At 55.4% G+C, this 17,775-nt stretch overlaps 1 protein-coding gene across 1 annotated transcript; it reads left to right on the forward strand.

Moving 5' to 3' along the window:
- Positions 1-544: 544 nt before the first annotated feature.
- Positions 545-17,504, forward strand: ADCK2 (aarF domain containing kinase 2). The gene is made up of 8 exons (XM_075558749.1): positions 545-1,717; positions 7,428-7,574; positions 9,481-9,609; positions 10,639-10,734; positions 12,889-13,140; positions 13,606-13,734; positions 13,940-13,993; positions 17,140-17,504. The coding sequence occupies exons 1-8, from the start codon at positions 863-865 to the stop codon at positions 17,278-17,280; spliced, it is 1,803 nt and encodes a 600-aa protein (XP_075414864.1). The 5' UTR covers positions 545-862; the 3' UTR covers positions 17,281-17,504.
- The last annotated feature ends 271 nt before the right edge of the window (positions 17,505-17,775 follow it).

Raw genomic sequence — 17,775 nt, forward strand, 5'->3', positions numbered from 1 at the left:
CTCCAGGCTGTGCACGTATTCCTTGAACGAATGAATGGGGCCTTTCCGGACCATCCTTCCCCAGGCCAACCTAGTGGGGCTGCCTGGGACGCCCCTCCCTGCTCCCCAAGCGGGCCAGGTCAGCCCCCAGTCCACTTTGTCCTCCTGCCCAGGGACCCTCGCTATTATGGAATACCCGCCGTCCAGGCCAACTCCTGAACCCATGGGTCTGGCCGCTGACACCGCAAGTGGCCGCTGCGGGCCCGCGAGGCCTTCGTGCAGTGACAGCGGCGGCTCCAGACAGCGGGGATGCGGAGCGCATTCGCCTTTAAGTTTCAGCCGCGGGAGCGGGCGGGCGGGGGCGGGCCCAGGCTGCCCGGGGGCGGGGACTGGGCGGTCTTACGCCCATGTGGGCGGGCCCAGGCGGTTCGTGGGCGGGACAGGGGGTGGTCCCAGGCCCCAGACGGCTCCGGGAGGGCTTAGGCAGGCTGCGGGCCCTTTAAGGGGAGGTTCTGGGGGTGTTTCCGGAAGTCGCGGCGCTCAGTTGGGGGAGAGGCCTCCGCACGCGGCTGAAGACCTCAGCGTCCCTCGGAGGGCCTCCGTGCGCCTCGCCCCCCCCCCCCCCACCACCGCTGAGTCTCCTGGCCCCCGCGTCCAGGTCCTTCGCACCCACCCTCCCATCCCGGACACCCTGCCCGCAGCTCCGACAGGCCTTCGGCGACGCCCCCACCCCGTCCCTTCTTTGTGCCGCCCCCCCCCCTCAGTGTGATGGCATCCCCCGGCCCCCGAGAACGGACGGATCTGGGGTCGTACAGGTACGGGGCAGGGTTTGCCCTCTGAGGTGAGACCTCGGCGTTGACCGCACGTGGACGCCGGCGGCGGCATGGGGACGGCCGGACGTTCGTCCCTCCGTCTCTGCTGGGCGCACCTGCGGCGCCTGAAGGCTCGGCGGGGATGGGGCGCCCCGTGTCGCCCCGGGTATCCCCGAAGTCTCGGCTGGCTTCTGCTGGGCACGTTGCCCAGGCTCGTCTCCAACTGCCAGGAGGTGGGCGCTCAGGTCCCAGAGAGCCTGTGTCCCCGCAGCCCCGGCGGCAACGAGCCGGTGGCGACGCTGGGGCAGGCGGAGCGTGGGCTCCTGGCGCACCTGCGGCTCTGGCTGCGCGCCGGGGCGCTGCTGGTCAAGTTCCTGCCCCTGCTGCTGCTCTACCCCGTCACCTACCTCGACCCCCGCGTGGCCGCCCTCTGGCTCCGCCTGCTGCTGAAGGCCACCGAGACCTCGGGCCCCACCTACATCAAGCTGGGCCAGTGGGCCAGCACCAGGCGCGACATCTTCTCGGAGCCCTTCTGCGCTGTCTTCTCCAGGCTGCACGTCCGCGTGACGCCCCACCCCTGGGCGCACACCTGCCGCCTCCTGCAGCAAGCCTTTGGGGAGACCTGGGACCAGGTCCTCTGCTTCGAGCACCTGGAGCCTGTGGGCTCGGGCTGCGTGGCTCAGGTGTACAAGGCCCACGCCAATGCTGCCTACCTCGGGGAGGACAGCCTCCGGACCCTTGGGGCCCTAGGGGGCTCCCGAGAGCGCTTTGGACCTTCTGGGAAGGGCCAGCAGCCTGAAGAAACCCTTGCTGACCAGTCTTTTCTAGAAAGGCTGCTCCTCTCCCAAGTGGACATTGTAGAGGTGGACACATCGCCCCCTGGCCACCCACCTAAACCAAAGCACCTCATCCCTGTGGCTGTGAAAGTAAGTGCCGGGACTCCCAGCAGGATTTTCTCATCCCTAACCCAATAGCCCCCCAATAGCTGAAGCTGGGGACCCCTCCCTGCAGATCACCCCCTTCCACTGCCTTCCCTTGGTTTCTGTTGGCCTGAGGGACATGGGGTGTGAGCAGTCTGGCCAAGGAAAGGGAGGAAGGCTTGGCACACTCTCTGTCTTGGAGCATGGAGGGACCACCACCCCTGATGGCCGCCTACCCTGCTAAGGGGCAGTGTGGCTCTGGGGTAGACTCCTCACTTTCCTTGATAGAGACCCACATTGCACTCCTGGTCAGTACACTGCATGTAGCCACCACCAGGCTGGCCCAAGCAGACTAGGTGCCAGGGTGCCTGCCCCTAACACATCATCACGGGTCCGGTAGGCACAATTGTACAGCGATAATCAGTAAAGATTATAGTAAAGTCATAGGGAGCATGAGAGATAGAAGAGAGATTGAAATAGTGGAGTCAGGCACATTTCATGGTAGCATGCTCACCTCAGCCTCACAAGGCTTTATATTCTCTGGGGGGCATGCAAGCCCCCTAACTACAGGTGAAGACATACATCACAGGAAAGGGTTGTACTATAGGTAATACAGTAATGGGAGGGGTGTGATTTCGGGGTATCTACATAATGGAAGGGTTGGTATTGGGGTACACATGTGATAAGATGGGTGGATCCTAGATTCAGGATGGCAGCCTAACTTTGGATGTCACTGAGCATGTTTGACCTGTTCTCTGGCTCACTAGGATAGATCAAAGGGATAAACCTGACTTGAACAGTGAAAACCTTATCAGTTGATCCCCACTTGAGGCAGCCTGGGCCTGATCTGGTTTTCAACATTTTGTGCATTTTTGTTTTGTTTTTGTTTGTTCAAATTATGGTTTATCTCAGAGGTGTTATGTCATTGGGGGTCACCCAGTTGAAGTTGTGTTATATGTCTTTCTGTTTTTTCGGTTTATGAAACCAGGATTGATGATCCTATAGGGACAGCAAGTAGAATAGGGTGTTAAGGGATTGGGAGGTTGGGGTACAGTGGTGGTGGGGTGGAGGGTAAAAGGGAGACAGTGTCAAGGAGTCCAGGAAGAAAAGAATGTGTGTGTGCCCACTTACTGTGGTAGCAATTGTACAATACTGCTGAACATGATTGAACTATGGAATGGCATATGTAATTCCCAATTAATAATACATTTTAAAAATGAAAAGAAAAAAAAACCAGTAGGATGTAAACTCACCCTGCAGGGACCAAACTAATGACCTTTAGGGAGAAGTAGCCCATTGTCCTTAACCGCAGGGAGTGGGCCTCTATCTGTGATGGGACCAGACAGTAGTCTGGCAGCTGACTGCCTTCAGGGAGGTAATTTTGATTACTATTAGCTGCAAGCAGTGTCCTAAGTCTAACATATATTTGGGGGAGACAATTTGGGAGAAATCTTTCTGTTTCCCACAACTAGGAAGTAAGGCTGGCCATCTGTTTCCCCCCCAAAATAGCCGCTGGAAACCCTGTGTACTGCAGCAGAACGTGTCTTATCCACAAGCCACTGAGTGGATGTGCAGGACAGGCCTGTGTTTTGTTTGTTGTGCGCCCCAAACCCGCCCCGCTGCCATCTAGTTGGTTCCTCATCAAAGACACTCACAGTGTAGGCCAGAGTAGAACTGCCCCTTTGGGTTGCTGAGACTTTAGGTCTTCACAGGAGCAAAGAGCTTCATCCTCATCGTTCTTCACTGAGCTCCTGGTGAGTTTGAACCACTGACCTTATGATTCGCAGCTCCATGCATAACCCAGGACACCATCCATGCACCTTTCTTGTGCATATTCACCAGTCTGAACTCAACTTGAAAGCAGCTCATGGTTGGCCATGGCCCTGGGGGAAGGACCAGTTTGAGATGCCCGGGGTAGACTGGTTGTGGTACATCCAAGGTGATGGTGGTTTGTGGTTTGGGTTGTGTTCATGGAAGTTTATAGAGCAGATTCGTTTTCCATTCAGCGATTTATACAAATTTGGTGACATTGTACACCCGTTCACATTACAGCACCCTTCCCACTGCCCTGGCTTCCTGCTGCCATTGATCCTTCTTTCCGGGCCTTTCCTGCTGCCTTACCTCTGTTTGGGGGCAGATGCTGCCCTTGCAGTCTCATAGGATTGACTCTCCTGTACAGTTTCCTCCATACGATTGAATCTCACCAGCCTCCCTCTGGAGTCCTGGTGGCATGGTGGTTACACATGGGGCTGCCAACCAGTCCCTTTCAGGGGGAAAGGTGGGAGCTTTCTGCTCCTGTAAACAGTTGCTGTCTCAGAAACTCACAGAGGCAGTTCAACCCTGTCCTTTAGGGGCCCAGCATCAGAAAACCAAAAGAGAAGAAGACGCTCAATGAATCTGAAACTTAAAACTTGCAACATTGAAAGACACAGGACGCGTCAAGAAGATGGAAAGAGTACCGTCACTGGACCGGAAATAGCTAGTCGACAGTCCACCATGTCAGCAGGCAGCAAGCAGATGAGCAAGAACCAATGGTGCTGAAGGAAGATTTTCAAACTGCACTGAGTGCATTAGTCAAAAGCAAGGTTCCAGGATTGATGGAGTAACCATGGAAACGTTTCAGGACGCTGAAGAAGCACTGGAAGCTCTCAGTCGTCTATTCCAGGAAGTTTGGCAGATAGCTACCTGGCCAACTGACGGGAAGACATCCATATTTGTGACCATTCCAAAGAAAGGTGACCCAACAGCATGCTGTAGGACGATATCATTGATATCATCACACACAGCTACATTTTGCTGAAGATCATCCAACAGCGGTTGCGGCAGCTCATTGACAGGGAGCTGCCAGAAGTTCAGGCTGGGTTCAGAAGAGGCTGTAGAACAAGGGACATCATTGCCGATGTCAGATGGATCTTGGCTTGAAGCAGAGAACACCAGAAAGAGGTTTGCCTGTATTTCATTGACTTTGCAAAGACATCCCACTGTGCGGACCAGGGTGAACTGCATCACCTTGAGAAGAATGGGGATTCTGGAGCACTTCGTTGTGTGCATGCAGAACTCGTACATGGACTAAGAGGCAGTGGTGCGAACAGAACAAGGTTTAAAATCAGGGAGTGTGTGCGTCAGGGTTGTATCCTCTCACCATATTTGTTCAATCTGGATGCTGAGCAAATCGTCAGAGAAGCTGGCTTAGGTGAAGAGTGTGGCATTGGGATCGGAGGAAGGCTTATTAACAACCTGCGGTATGCAGATGACACCGCCGTGCTTGCTGAAAGCGAGAACTCGAGGCCCTTCCTGGTGAAGAGCAAGGATTTCTGCCTTCAGTATGGATTACAACAGAATGTAAAGAAAACAAAAATCCTCCCCACTGGACCCATAGGTAACATCATCATAAATGGAGGAAAGGTTGAAGTTGTCAAGGATTTTGACTTGCTTGGATCCACAATGTGTGGTCATGGAGACAGCAGTTAAAGAGACCTAAAGATGTATTAGGGAAGTCGGCTGCACAAGCCCTCTTTAGAGAATTGAAGAGCAAGGATGTTACTTTGAGGACTAAGGTGCACCTGGCCCATGCCATTTTCCATGGCATCGTATGCATGTGAAGCTGGACGCTGAACAGGAGGACGGAAGAAGAATCGATGTGTGGGAATTGTGGTGCTGGGGAAGGGTACTGAAAGTGCCACAGACTGCTCCAAGGACAGACAGTTCTGTGTTGGAAGAAGTCAGGCCAGGGGGCTCCTTCGAGGCAAGTGTGGCAAGAGTTCATCTTACGTCCCTTGGGGCATATTATCAGGAGAGACCAGTCCCTGGAGAAGGGCATCATGTTTGGTAAGGTGGTGGGTCAGAGGAAGGCTCTCTAGCTGGACTGGCACAGTGGCTGCATACAGCAGCTCAGGCATAGCAACAGTTGTATGGATGGCTCAGGAGTGGGCAGTGTTCTGTTTGGTTGTGCATGGGGTCGCTAGGGGCCGGAGCCGACTCAACGGTACACAACAACCACCACCACCACAAGGTTTGTTGTGCATCAGTATTGACTCCGTGGCAGTGAGATGAGGGAGAATTGACCAGAGTCCTTTATTCCCTTCTTCTAAAAGCCTGTTGCCAAGAGTCAGCAGAGAGTTTGGTGTTTGGTCTCGGGAGAAAGTTGAGGCTTTCTACTCCTGTAAAAAGCTGCTGTCTCAAGAACTCAGAGAGGCAGTTCTACCCTGTCCTATCAGGTTGCGATGCATCGGCATCGCTGGATGGCTGTGAATAGTTTTCAGTGGGCCCCTGGTGGCATACTGGGTTACTTGTTGGTCTGCTAACCTCAAGGCCAGCAGTTTGAAACTGCCAGTGACTCCTCCGGAGAAATGAGGCTTTGCACTCCTGTCAAGAGTGACCATCTCGGAAACCCACAGGGGCAGTTCGACTGTGGCCTGTAGGGCCGCTCCGAGCCAGCATCGACCTGCCGTCACTGACTCTTCTGAGAATTCTGGCTGTGTTTTCTCCAGCACAGATTGGCTCGTTCTCTCGGCAGTCTGTACTGTATTTGATGTTCTTCACCAGCACCGCCCTCCAAAGGCTTCTGGTTTCAGCTCTCTGCGATGGGGAACCTCTGGGTTTGGGTCGGCCGCCTTAGTCCTCAAAGTGACCTCTCTGCGCTTGAACACTCGAGCGAGTCTTTGACCTCACGCTTCCCCAACGCACACAGCACATCCTTTATTTTTTCACTGCTGCTTTTGCGCGGGTGATGGTGGCCCCAAGGAACATGAAATCCCCGACCGCCTCTGCCTCCTTCCGCTCCCCGCCTCTGAGACAACGTGGGCCGAGTGGGGCCCTGTGAATGGGAGACCTGCGACCCGACCTGCACAAAGCTGCTGGCAGCGCCTCCCACCTTCTGTGCTCCTGTTGGTGTCTGTGGCCCCAGCACATGAAGAGACACAGGGGTGCTGTGGTCTGGGCCTTGGGCTGCTAACCACAAGGTCAGCAGTTCAACCCTGACTCCACTCGAGCCTCTTCTCCGGAAAGTGATGAAGCTGTCTGCTCCCCTAGAGATTTTTATTTATTTACTTTTATTTTAATGTTTAAACTTTGTGTTGTGAATGGGGCGAATGCTCCCATAGATTGGCAATGCCTTGGGCATGATAAAGTCAATGTGTTGGAACCGACTCGGTGGTATTGGGTTTGGCTCTGGGGGTGCCTGGTTCATGGCATGACTGTTAATCCACAGTTGGATGGTTCGAGGCCACCAGCGGTTCTGAGGGAGAGCGAGCTGGTGAGCTGCTTTTGTAAAGATGACAGCCAGGAGACACCCTGGCGGTGCTGCCCTCTCCGGTGGGTCCTGCTGGCTGGCACACAGCCATGGAGCATTTCCTTAGCAGGGGCTGAGCTTTGGGTGGCCTATTCAGTGACCTGTGAGTAACATGCTGGTCCTGGCCCCACCCACTGGGAGATCCAGGCGCACACTGTCCCCAAGCTTTGCCATGGGACTATTCGGCCTGTTCCTGAGAACCATGGCCTAAACTCAATGTGGAATCAAAAGACAACAGGAGTTTCCCACCTCCTGTGTGTGATGGGGCTTGGCTCCCACTCCTGAGGCCAATCTGAGTGCCATGCCCAGGAGTCCTCTCCAGGGTGAGGGGGCAGGCCGGTGGGGTGAGAGGACCCCTTCCCAACAGTCCCTCCTGTGAGGGTGGGCTCCCTGGCCGCTGCCGCTCTCACCACCCCTCTCCCGCAGGTGTTGCATCCCGGCCTCCTTGCCCAGGTGCACATGGACCTGCTGTTGATGAAGATGGGCAGCCGAGCCCTGGGGCTGTTGCCGGGCATCAGGTGGCTGAGCCTGCCCGAAGTTGTGGAGGAGTTTGAGAAGCTCATGGTCCAGCAGGTACCCCTCCCTCCCACCGTTCTCTCTCTAGGGGCCCCACAGCACAGCAGTGAAGTGCTCGGTTGCTAACCCAGAACGACCCACTTTTCCGGTGGAGACCCTAGGGGTAGTGCTGTCATGGGACAGCACCGATGACAACGACAAGGTGGTTCTCTTAGCAAATGGCTTCCCAAGGGCTCTCACCTGTGGTGCTGCACTGGGTAGATGCTGAGGCTGAAGTGATAATGGGCACAGGAGCCTGGTGGCTTCAATGCCACATGGTTCCGCCTCCCTTCTAGCAAAGCCCTGTGCACCTGAGCTGAGGGAGGGCCCTGTACCCAGCACCCAGTTCCTAAGTGTGTGTCAGGTGGGGCCACCGTGATGGAAGGGAACATGGAGGGTCCTGTCAGAGTGGGGTGTTCAGCCCCCCATGGAAGGTCCTGTCAGTGTGACAGCCGGGCCCCCATGGAGGATTTCGTGGGTGTGGTGGCTGGCCCCGAGGAGGCGGTCTTTCAGGTGTGGCTAGCCCCTTTTCCCCACAGCCCACCGGTCAGTGCTTGATCACTGGCCCGTGTGACAGAGCACTTGGGAAATACCGTCTCCCTTTACGCCTGCAGGAAATGATGTGCTTGTGGTTTTGCGGAAAGTGCAGAACTCCTCAGCCAGGCCACGCCCTGCCTGCTCCCCAAAGCTGACTGGGGAGGCAGGCCCCGGTGGGGCCAAGGCTGCGTGTGGGCTGAGAAGTGGGCGTCCTTGACGCCCCCTGAGCTGAGGGTCTCCGTCCCAGGGGTGCGTCTCCGTGGGCAGCAGGCGTTGCTTTGTCCTGTGGGGCAGCGTGGTTCTGATGGTATGAGAACGACAGCAGAGGTAGCTCCTCCAACAACACTTGTGCCTGGATTATGCTCACACTCGACCACTAGCTGAGGGGTTGGAAGTTCAAACCCACACAAAGGCTTCTTCTCAGCAGTCAGGCCTGGTGAGCTGCTCTGGAAAGCCCCGTAGCACCCAGTCGTCCCGGCACACGGGGAGCACCAACAGTGGCTGAGGGGAGGGGTGCAAGTGCCAGTCAGGCCGCAGGGGCTCGGGTAGGAGTGCCAGTGGCCGTTCTCCTCCTTCAGCTCGCAGCTGGGTCAGACAGTGGAAGACAATCCTGTCAGAGGGAGGAGAGGAAATCACGGATGGGCGGGTGGAGGTGCTTGTGGGAGGCGGGGAGGAGGGCAGTTAGGGTGCTCCTGGAGGTGGGGGGGACAGTTCAGGATACCTGGCAGGGTGGGGGCTGGGTACTGAAGGAGGCAGGCAGGGCAGCCCACTGTAGAGGTCACACTGTGGAGTGGACTTTATCCCATACATAGGCAGAGGCAGGAGCGGAGCAACTGGAGAGAGGGGACACCTACTGGCCTGAAAGGGGTTAGTGGCAGACTCGTGGCTCTGGGCCACCCCCTGTGCAGTGACATCAGGTGACGGAGTGGACCGGGTGGCGTGGATCAGTACAGGTGGAGCTTCAGAGGCTTGTGGTGTCCACAGGGACTGGCCCAGTGTTGGGTCTGGACTAGAGGCCGAGAGTCCCTCCGAGGAGCCTGTGGTGGGTGTGGGAGGTGTGTGCTGCCCAGGCTGAGGCCAGCACCGCCCAGGGGGCCCTGGGCTGAGCAGCGGGGCTGCTGTGCTTTCGGCAGGACCGGGTCTCCCAAGGCCAGGAAGGGTCTGGGGAAAGTCCTGGGTCTGTGGTCACCAGGGGTGAGAGCAGCTGGGCAGGGGGCCTTGGTGGAAGGGCCGGGTGAGGGAAGAGGAGGGGCAGGGCAGAGGGCCATGGAGAGGTCCAGGCTGGGGCTGGAGGTGCTAGAGCGGAGGGCAGGGTGGCCTGCAGGCCCCTGCCAGCCAGGTGGAGCCATCCTGGGCCTGCACCCACCCTTGTGGCTCTCCCCTGTAGATCGACCTGCGCTATGAGGCTCAGAACCTGGAGCACTTCCAGCGAAACTTCTGGAACATCAGTGCCGTCAGGTTCCCCACGCCGCTGCGGCCCTTCATCTCCAGGGAGGTCTTGGTAGAGACCTACGAAGTAAGACCCCCCACCAAGCCTCCCTCTGTCTGGAAGCTGGGGGAAAGGGGTGTGGTGGCCAGGGGCTGAGAGAAATGGAAGTCGGCCCGTCTTCCCAGTGTCGGTCTCTGTCGGGTGATCTGCCAGGAGCCCTGCGGGCAGGGTGGTTACTTGGGCTGTGAAGCTTGAGGTCAGCAGTTCAAAACCACCCGCTGCTCTGGGGGAGAAAGATGAGCCTTTCTAAGAGCTACATCTCGAACACGGCACATACGGCCATTCCTCGTTGCCTCATAGGGTCGCTGCCAGCCAGCATCGACTCGATGGCTTTCAGTTTGGTCAGTGGCCTCCACAGGGGTGGCATCTCCCATGCCAGCGTCGTCACAGGGATCATGAGGCATGCATGCGGCACAGTGCTTACGCAGAAAGGGCCAGACTCGCATGGCCACTGCCCCTGCACTCCCAGGCCAGTCTCCTGAAGAGTGTCAGAGGTGGACCTGGGACATCTGCTCTGTGCCCCCTGCTGCCCTCTGGATGAGTTGCTTGAGAGAAACTGAGCAAGGGGCTCACAGGTGGCATGGGCAGTGCCCCTTCCTGTACATGGGCCCCTGCAAGTCTGCACGCCGCCACTCTTGCCTGTACCAAGCCAGTCACCATGGCCACCACACATGTCTCACTGCCACCACAGGGCAGCAAGGTTCACTGCCCAAGGAGAGGCTCGCAGTCCCCACATCCCCTAGGAAAGGCGCCTGGGGGCCTGAGACATCAGCCCAGAAGCTTGGTAGAACTTGGTGCTACTTGGCCCCCACCCCAGGGGCGGTGTGTGTCTGTCAACAATGTTCCTTCACTGGCCCGTCCTCCCCCATGAAGTCAAGGGCCCACTGGTGCCCCTGCAGCTGCTTCTGGATCAGGGGGCGCTGTCATGTGCCTCCTCATATCCGCACTACTGGGCTAGGACACTGCGTGAGGGACAGGCTCTGGGCCTCTCTGTCACTCATGGGGACAGAGCTGGCATGCAGGCTGCCCAGTGACATTGTCCTTGTCCTTCCCCAGGAGAGTGTGCCTGTGTCCCGCTACCAGCAGGCAGCCGTGCCTGTGGAACTGAAGCGGCAGATTGCCCGGCTGGGGATCCGCATGCTCCTGAAGATGGTAGGTGTGGTGGGTGGGCCTGTGTGTCTGTCCACCCAGTGGATAGCGGTCTTGGGGCCATGCTGTGCCAATGCCCCTGGCAGGTAGTTCCTGGGTGGGGATGGTGTGCCTGAACTGGGCTGAGTTTTGGGTGTACAGGGCGTATAGGTAGGTGGGTATATTTTGTCATTCCTGGAGTCCTCTGGGGTGGGTGGGGGATCCAGGCATCAGATAAGTGGAGGATACAGATGGCTGGTTGGGGGCCTACCCCAGCTCAGCCCAGTCCAGGGGCTCATCCAGGAATGAGATACAGGAAGCCTGGATGGTAGAGGCTGATGCCAAAATCCTGCCCCTGCCTTGAAGGGCCTCCCATCCTTACCCCACCCCAAGGAGGTGCTGCTGCTGGTGCTGGGCCATGGGAGTTTCAGGGCCCCACTCAGGCGCGCACGGGCTTGGGTTTTCAAGACTGGGACTGTTCAGAAGGCGACCTGTTGTCATGGGAGCCAGCCCCTAACAAATCATCATCGGTCCAGTAGGCGAAATTGTACAGCGATAATAAGTAAGGATTATAGTAAAGTCATAGAGAATAAGAGAGATTGAAATAATGGAGTCGGGCACAGTTCATGGTAGCAATGCTCACCTCAGCCCCGCGCGGTGGTCCACGTCAGGATGTGGAAGGTAGGAATTGCAGGAGAAAGAGCGATTTATTGCTGTGTTGGACAGGGTTCTCTAGAGAGACAAACCAGATTGCTAGTAATTATATATAAATATATTTATAAAGATAGATATATAATACAAGAAATGAACCATTAAATTATATACAGATAGATAATACAAGAAATTAACAGTTAAATTATAAAGCAGTGAGACACTAGCAGTCCTTTAAGGCTTGAGAGCTGCCAGTTGCCAGTCCCCTTCTGTAGAGAGAGCTGGGCTATATATACCCAGGCAGCAAACAGCAAGGCAGGTCCCCAACTGTCATCAACTGTCAGTCCCCAGCTCCAGAGACGAACATTCCAATCGTGTGGGCTTAAAGGGACCTCAACTTACAGCGACACAGTCCACAGGCTAGGCATCCCACAGGTAGTGTACCCCTTTAAATTGAGGCACCGAACAAGCAAGGTGAGGCTCACCGAGCCATTTATCCCTCTGCCCTTCAATTAATCCTGTGTTTATCGGCCAGGCAATCCATCCCTTGCCAACCTGGCACCTGTACACAATTCTTTACCCATGCATACTTATATAATTTCCAGATATTAATGAAATCACACTTATACTTATCATCAATCATCTATCATACATATAAATGAAAACACACTGAGTCAAATTATATCTGATATATCATACTTGAACAAAGGAAATATACGCAATAAGAACATACAAAGAAAATACATTGACAATTACAAGCCTCGCTTTTGCAATTGATCATGTGGTCGTAATTGATAGGTAGAACTATCTTCTTCTACTAACCATTCTGTATTATCTTTGCCCTCAGCAAGCACCTCAGCTGGCTGTGGTTTTTGGCCTGGCGGGGTGACCCAGACCTTCATTCCTGAGGGGTCTGGGTCATTATAAGTCCTGTCAGGATTGGGTTGCTGCAACTTACCATTTACTTTAATAACAGGGCATGGTAACACTAAGAGTCAGCCTATGGGATCTCCTGGATTCCAGACATATTCTTCTTCACCTCCATTATGTAGTACCAGTCCAATTTCTCCTTGGCAGTCAGGATCAATCACCCCACTCAGTACGGTGACACTCTTCCTGACCTGTTGATCCAAGGCTTATATATCTTTGGCGGTGTGCATACCTCCTAATTACAGGTAAAGACATACAATAGGCAATACAAGCAATATAAGGGGATATTCCATGGGCATAAGCGTAACAGCAAGGGGATGAGCTAGGGGTGTATACCTGATAGGAAGGGGAGGAACGAGGGGTATACATGTGACAAGATGGGCGGACCCTAGATTCATGTGTCCAAGTGTCTAGTCATTCACCACGTGTAGCAAGCAGCTATGTTTGGCATATATGGGGGAGACAACTTGGGAGAAATGTTTCAGTTTCCCACACCTGCCCTCCCACACTCTTCTGGGTGGGTCCCTGTGTGGGTTAGCAGACCTCTCAGTGGGGTGGGGTGGGGTGGTGAGCTGTGCCCTCACTGGTTTCCTGCAGATATTTGTGGATAACTTCGTCCATGCGGACCTCCACCCCGGGAACATCCTGGTGCAAGGCGTCCACCATCTGCCCAGGAGCCAGGAGTCTGGGCCGCCGCAGGGGGATGACCTGGCCAGGTGGGCTGAAGCTGCCCTCCCTGACCCACAGCCCCTGAGGCTGGTGCTGCTGGACGCAGGCATCGTGGCCGAGCTGCAGGCTGCTGACCTGAGCAACTTCCGGGCGGTCTTCCTGGCTGTGCTGATGGGGCAGGTGAGATGGGCCTGGCTGCTGTGGGGGCCCCTCTGGTCCCTAAGCATTAGACCAGGTGCGGGCAGGAGGTCTGACTTGAGCACATACACGGGCTCTGGGAAGGCAGAGGTGGAGGCCTGGGGGAGGGGGAGCAGGATGGGGTGAAGGAGGAAGAGCTTGGTCCTAGAAGGGGGTCCCGGGAGAGCCTGCCCCCTGTGAGGGTCTCAGCCAAGTCCAGGGGCAGTCCAGCCCCTTGTGAGCTTTGCAGGTGCCAGGATCCTCATGAGCCATGCAAGTAGATCCAGGGAAAGTCAGCCCCTAGCCAGTTAGGGCCCCCCAGACCAACAGAGACTGCTGGGCCGGATCCCCTGACACAGGGTGGAAAGGGAAGCACAGGTGAAAGGCAGTGTGGAGGGAAAGTTGGGGGCCAAGCACCCAGCTCTGTCCACCCCATGGGTTCACCTCTCTCCTTCCTTTCTCTTCCAGGGCCACAGGGTGGCCGAGCTCATCCTGCACCACGCCCGGGCCAGCGAGTGCGGGGACGTGGAGGCCTTCAAGACTGAGATGGCTGTGCTAGTGAGCCAGGCCAGGAAGAACACTGTCACTCTGGAGAAGGTGGGCAGGGGCTCGGCCGCCCGGGAGTGGAGAAGGCACGTGTGGGGTACTGAGTGGGGGTGATGCTGTGAGTGGGTGCGTGTGGGGTGTGCACGTGTGGTGCATGTGTGTGTGAGTAATGTGTGTGTGTGGTGCACTGTGGGGCAGGGGCAGCGGTGGGCTCCAGGTGCTGCCACCTCTGCACTGTAACCATCTTGTTTTCCAGGTTCAAGTTTCCAGTCTTCTCTCCAGCTTCTTCAAGTTACTGATGACGCACAAGGTGAGGCCCAGGCTGCTCCTGCGGGCTCTCAGGGTGGGTGCGTGGGTCCCCAGGGTGGGGACAAGTCTTCTGTCCTAGGGGAGATCACAAGGGGTGGGGGTTAAGCGGCTGCTGCCCCCAGGAAAGGGCCACCTGGGAAAGGCAGGATCTTTCTAAGCTGCCCTGCAGGGCCCTGCCCCTGGGATTGTAATCATCTGTGAGAGGGGCAATGACCAAGCCCAAGGGAGCTGCAGCACGTCTACCCTCCATCTCACTGCCCACTCTGTGGCTGGGGTGGGGGCACCCCGGTGGCAAGGGCCGTCTATCTGGGTACTGCTGCTATCGTGCCTTCTCCAGACCGGCCAGTGTCCCAACCGCTGTGACCTTCTGTGGGAGGGTGGGTTGTAGACTGTTGTAGGGTCATCTCCAAGGAGACCAGGTCACTGGCTTTAGAATGAAGGGGAAATGGGAATAGCAGCAAACCAAGTGAGAGAGACTGGCCCAGCAGGCAGCGGTGCACCCACAGACGGGAGGACCAGCCAGCACCTGCGCAGCCTCTCCTGAAGGAAGACGGGGAGCTCTGACCTGGCAACAGGTTCAACTAGGGTGGTCGCTGGCTGAGGAGTCCCACCTGAAGATGACAGACCCCTACCGCCTTGGGGAGGAATGGCAGATTGCCAAATGCCTTTGGTGACAGCCTCGTCCGCATGCTCAGCTTGGTGACGCCGAGTTTGGGGCTTTCCCAGGAAAACTAGAGTTTGTGTAAACAGAAAGGCCACCAGCTCTGCATTGGACCTCCTGGGGAGAAATGTACAACCCTGACCCCGGGCTCACAAGAAGGTGGACTGAGACCCATGGCAGTGGAGGGAGGGTGGGCTGGAAGCTTGGCCGTGAGATCGTACAAGCAGGAGCCCTGGAGAGACTGGCTGTCTCCACAACAGGGACAGAAGATGAGCGTGGTTAGTCGGAAGTTAGTCGGCTCAGCACACAGAGGTCAGGCTGTGTAGGAGACCCAGGCTCCAGGAGGTGATTCACCAGGTGGACACCTCCAGGAAAGGGGCTCCTGACAGCGCATGTGATGCTCATGTCATCAGCAGCCTGTATGCTTTCCTAGGTGCTGGGCTGCTCACCAGAAGGTGGGGGGTCCAAACCCACCAGCCGCTCCCAGGGAGAAGGATGAGGCTGCGTGCTCCCCCGAGGACCGACAGTCTCCAAAGCCCACGTGGGTCGCCCGTAGGCAAGGGGACCTCTTGTCCATCTTAGGAAGGAAGGGGACTCTGGTTTGGCTGGTCCAACTCGTGGACAGACTCCTGGGACCTGGCTTGTCCCTTGTCTCCCACACCCGCTATGAGGTGCTTCTTGACATTTTGACCACATCTTAAGGAAAGCCTCCTCTTCTAGGCACAGTCTGCAGAGCGGCACACCGGTAGCAGTGGGCTCAGACAGTGTGCTGGGCGGGGTTGGGCTGTGATGTCCAGGCTAGGAATGGGCTCCGAGACAGGAAGTGAAACTGGGGGCCAAGTGTGGTGCTCACTCTGGTTTGCTGACTACAAAAGCAAAGTCTTGGTCATTTATTTCTACCACCATCGTGATGCTTCTATTGAAAACGGGTTGCAGACAGAAGGAAAGGAAGTTGACACCAGGACATGTCTGCAAACGACCAATGCTGTGACCATTTGAAATGACAGCTCTCTGCCAGTTTGTCCCATCACTGGGCTGTGCTACCCAACATCCCCCCAACTCAGCAACCACCTCCGTCCTGTTCCCAATCTAGGCCTCTCCTCACTCCCCTCTCCAGTGCAGCCTGCTCCGCACGTGCATGCGTCTCTGCGTCAGACTGGCGGGCTGGTTGCCTGGAGAGGAGTACTGCCATTTGAGCAGAGCCCGCTGTGTGTGGGCTTCTGGAAAGGGGCCCAGAGTGTGGAGAACCATGTTCCTGACTCACACTTTCTGGGGTTATCTGTGAATTATGCATTTTAAGTCATATATATATATATATGTGTATACACACACACACACACACACGAGGGTGTAACCAAAAGAAAATCCAGAATTTTTTTTCAAAGCTATGTATTTACTTTTTTTTAAACAAAACAACCTTATCCCCATCAAAGTACTCTTCATTACACTTAATACATTTGCCAAATATGCGATTCCATTCTTGGAAACATTTTTGAACTCATCTGTTTGGATGGCTGACAGCAGCCGCCTCACTTTTTGTATGTTGCAATTGCTGTCTTTTCATGTTCCTCTGCATTCGCAGAAACAAAAAGAAGTCATAAAAAAGAGATGTCAGGTGTGTGGGCTAGAGAGGTATGCTGGTTTTTTTTTTTTTGCCAAAAACTGCCACCCTGAGGGCTGCGTGAGCAGGTGCAGTGTCGTGGTTGCAAAACCAGTCCCCGTCTGCCACAAATCAGGCCTTTTTTGTCGCACAGTCTTATGCAATCTATTCAGAGCCTCAGTAGAAAGCTTGACTAACAGTCTGACCTGGTGGAACGAACTCCAAATGCTCGTTTTCATCCATTTGGGCTTGACGGATGTCCAGAATGAGGTTTGTCAACAATCGATATTTCACATTTTTTAAAAGAGAAAACCACTCATACACTTGAGTTTTTCCCATAGCGCTGTCCTTGTAAGCTTTGTTCAACATCACAACAGTGTCTGTGGCATTTTCCCCAAGCAAGAAACAGAATTTCACAGTCGCACACTGTTGTCTTAAATCGGCCATCACAAAAATCAAAGTTTGAATGAAACTGCTTTTACAAAAAACATTCACTGTGACCAGAGAACCTTCCCAGGCGACGCCACTGGGTGCACTAACTCAGAGCGAGTTGCTCAATGCTCACCTAGCGGGGAAAATGCGTACTATGAAAGCTCAGCTCAAGCCAGTGAAATTCTGGTTATTTTGGGGGTACCCCCTTGTCTACGTGTCTATAATGTATGTGGCATACGTGTGTGCACCTCTAGATACGTGCGGTACGATTCTCCCATTACATCCTAGCACGTGGGAAATGGGTGCATGCATGAGTGAGGGGAGGAAGGGCTGGGGAAGAAGTCTGGAACACGAGGAAACCACACAGGGGAAGGGGGGGGGTTGGGGGGGAGTGGATGAAGACGAGACTGTCTCCGACCTTCTTTTTAAGATAACTACTACTCTTATATTTCAGGTGAAACTCGAGAGTAATTTTGCTTCAATTGTGTTTGCGACCATGGTGCTGGAGGGGCTCGGCCGCTCCCTGGACCCCCAGCTGGATTTACTGGAGGCAGCAAGGCCCTTTCTCCTTGGGGGACCAGCGCCTTTCCCCTGACTGCAGCCCGTCACCAGGGAGCTGCCCCTGAGGCACGTGGGCACTCTGAAACTGGGTGTTCGACTTGCTGGCCATCTGTCTCCACAGTGTCAGGTTATCCACGAAGTGGGGTGTGTGAGAACCCCCCCCCCATCATTGTGGGGCTGGGCCCTGTGGCCAGGACCCCTCTGTGTCATGAGGACTGGTCTGTGGATCAGGAGGAGGAATAAAAGTAGTTACTTTGTTTCCTGGTTTTTCTTTCCTATTTTTGACCCTGCACACTCCTCGATCCTGTCAGGCCAGTGGGTCCTAGTCCTAGGACCTGGCACAGAATCCTCCACACTCCTCCTGTCCAGCTCTTCACAATAGGCACCCTTATTGGTTAAAAAAATACGAAGAGATGCACACACATACATAATTTATTTAAAAATTTAAAAATACTTTTTGAGGCGCAATCTATAGCTAGGGCTATTTTCACTGTGCCCCGTAGCCCGTTAGTCCTCTTTCCGAGTCCTT

Source organism: Tenrec ecaudatus, chromosome 9, assembly GCF_050624435.1.
Source record: "Tenrec ecaudatus isolate mTenEca1 chromosome 9, mTenEca1.hap1, whole genome shotgun sequence".
In the NCBI taxonomy this organism is placed as follows: domain Eukaryota; kingdom Metazoa; phylum Chordata; class Mammalia; order Afrosoricida; family Tenrecidae; genus Tenrec; species Tenrec ecaudatus.

What these genes read in the sequence shown, in the direction of transcription:
- ADCK2 (XM_075558749.1), top strand. Translation starts at nt 863, where the DNA reads ATGGGGACGGCCGGACGTTCGTCCCTCCGTCTCTGCTGGGCGCACCTG. An exon ending in TCTTGGTAGAGACCTACGAA is followed by an intron (nt 9,610 to 10,638) that starts GTAAGACCCCCC and finishes GTCCTTCCCCAG; the next exon opens with GAGAGTGTGCCTGTGTCCCG. An exon ending in AGTTACTGATGACGCACAAG is followed by an intron (nt 13,994 to 17,139) that starts GTGAGGCCCAGG and finishes CTTATATTTCAG; the next exon opens with GTGAAACTCGAGAGTAATTT.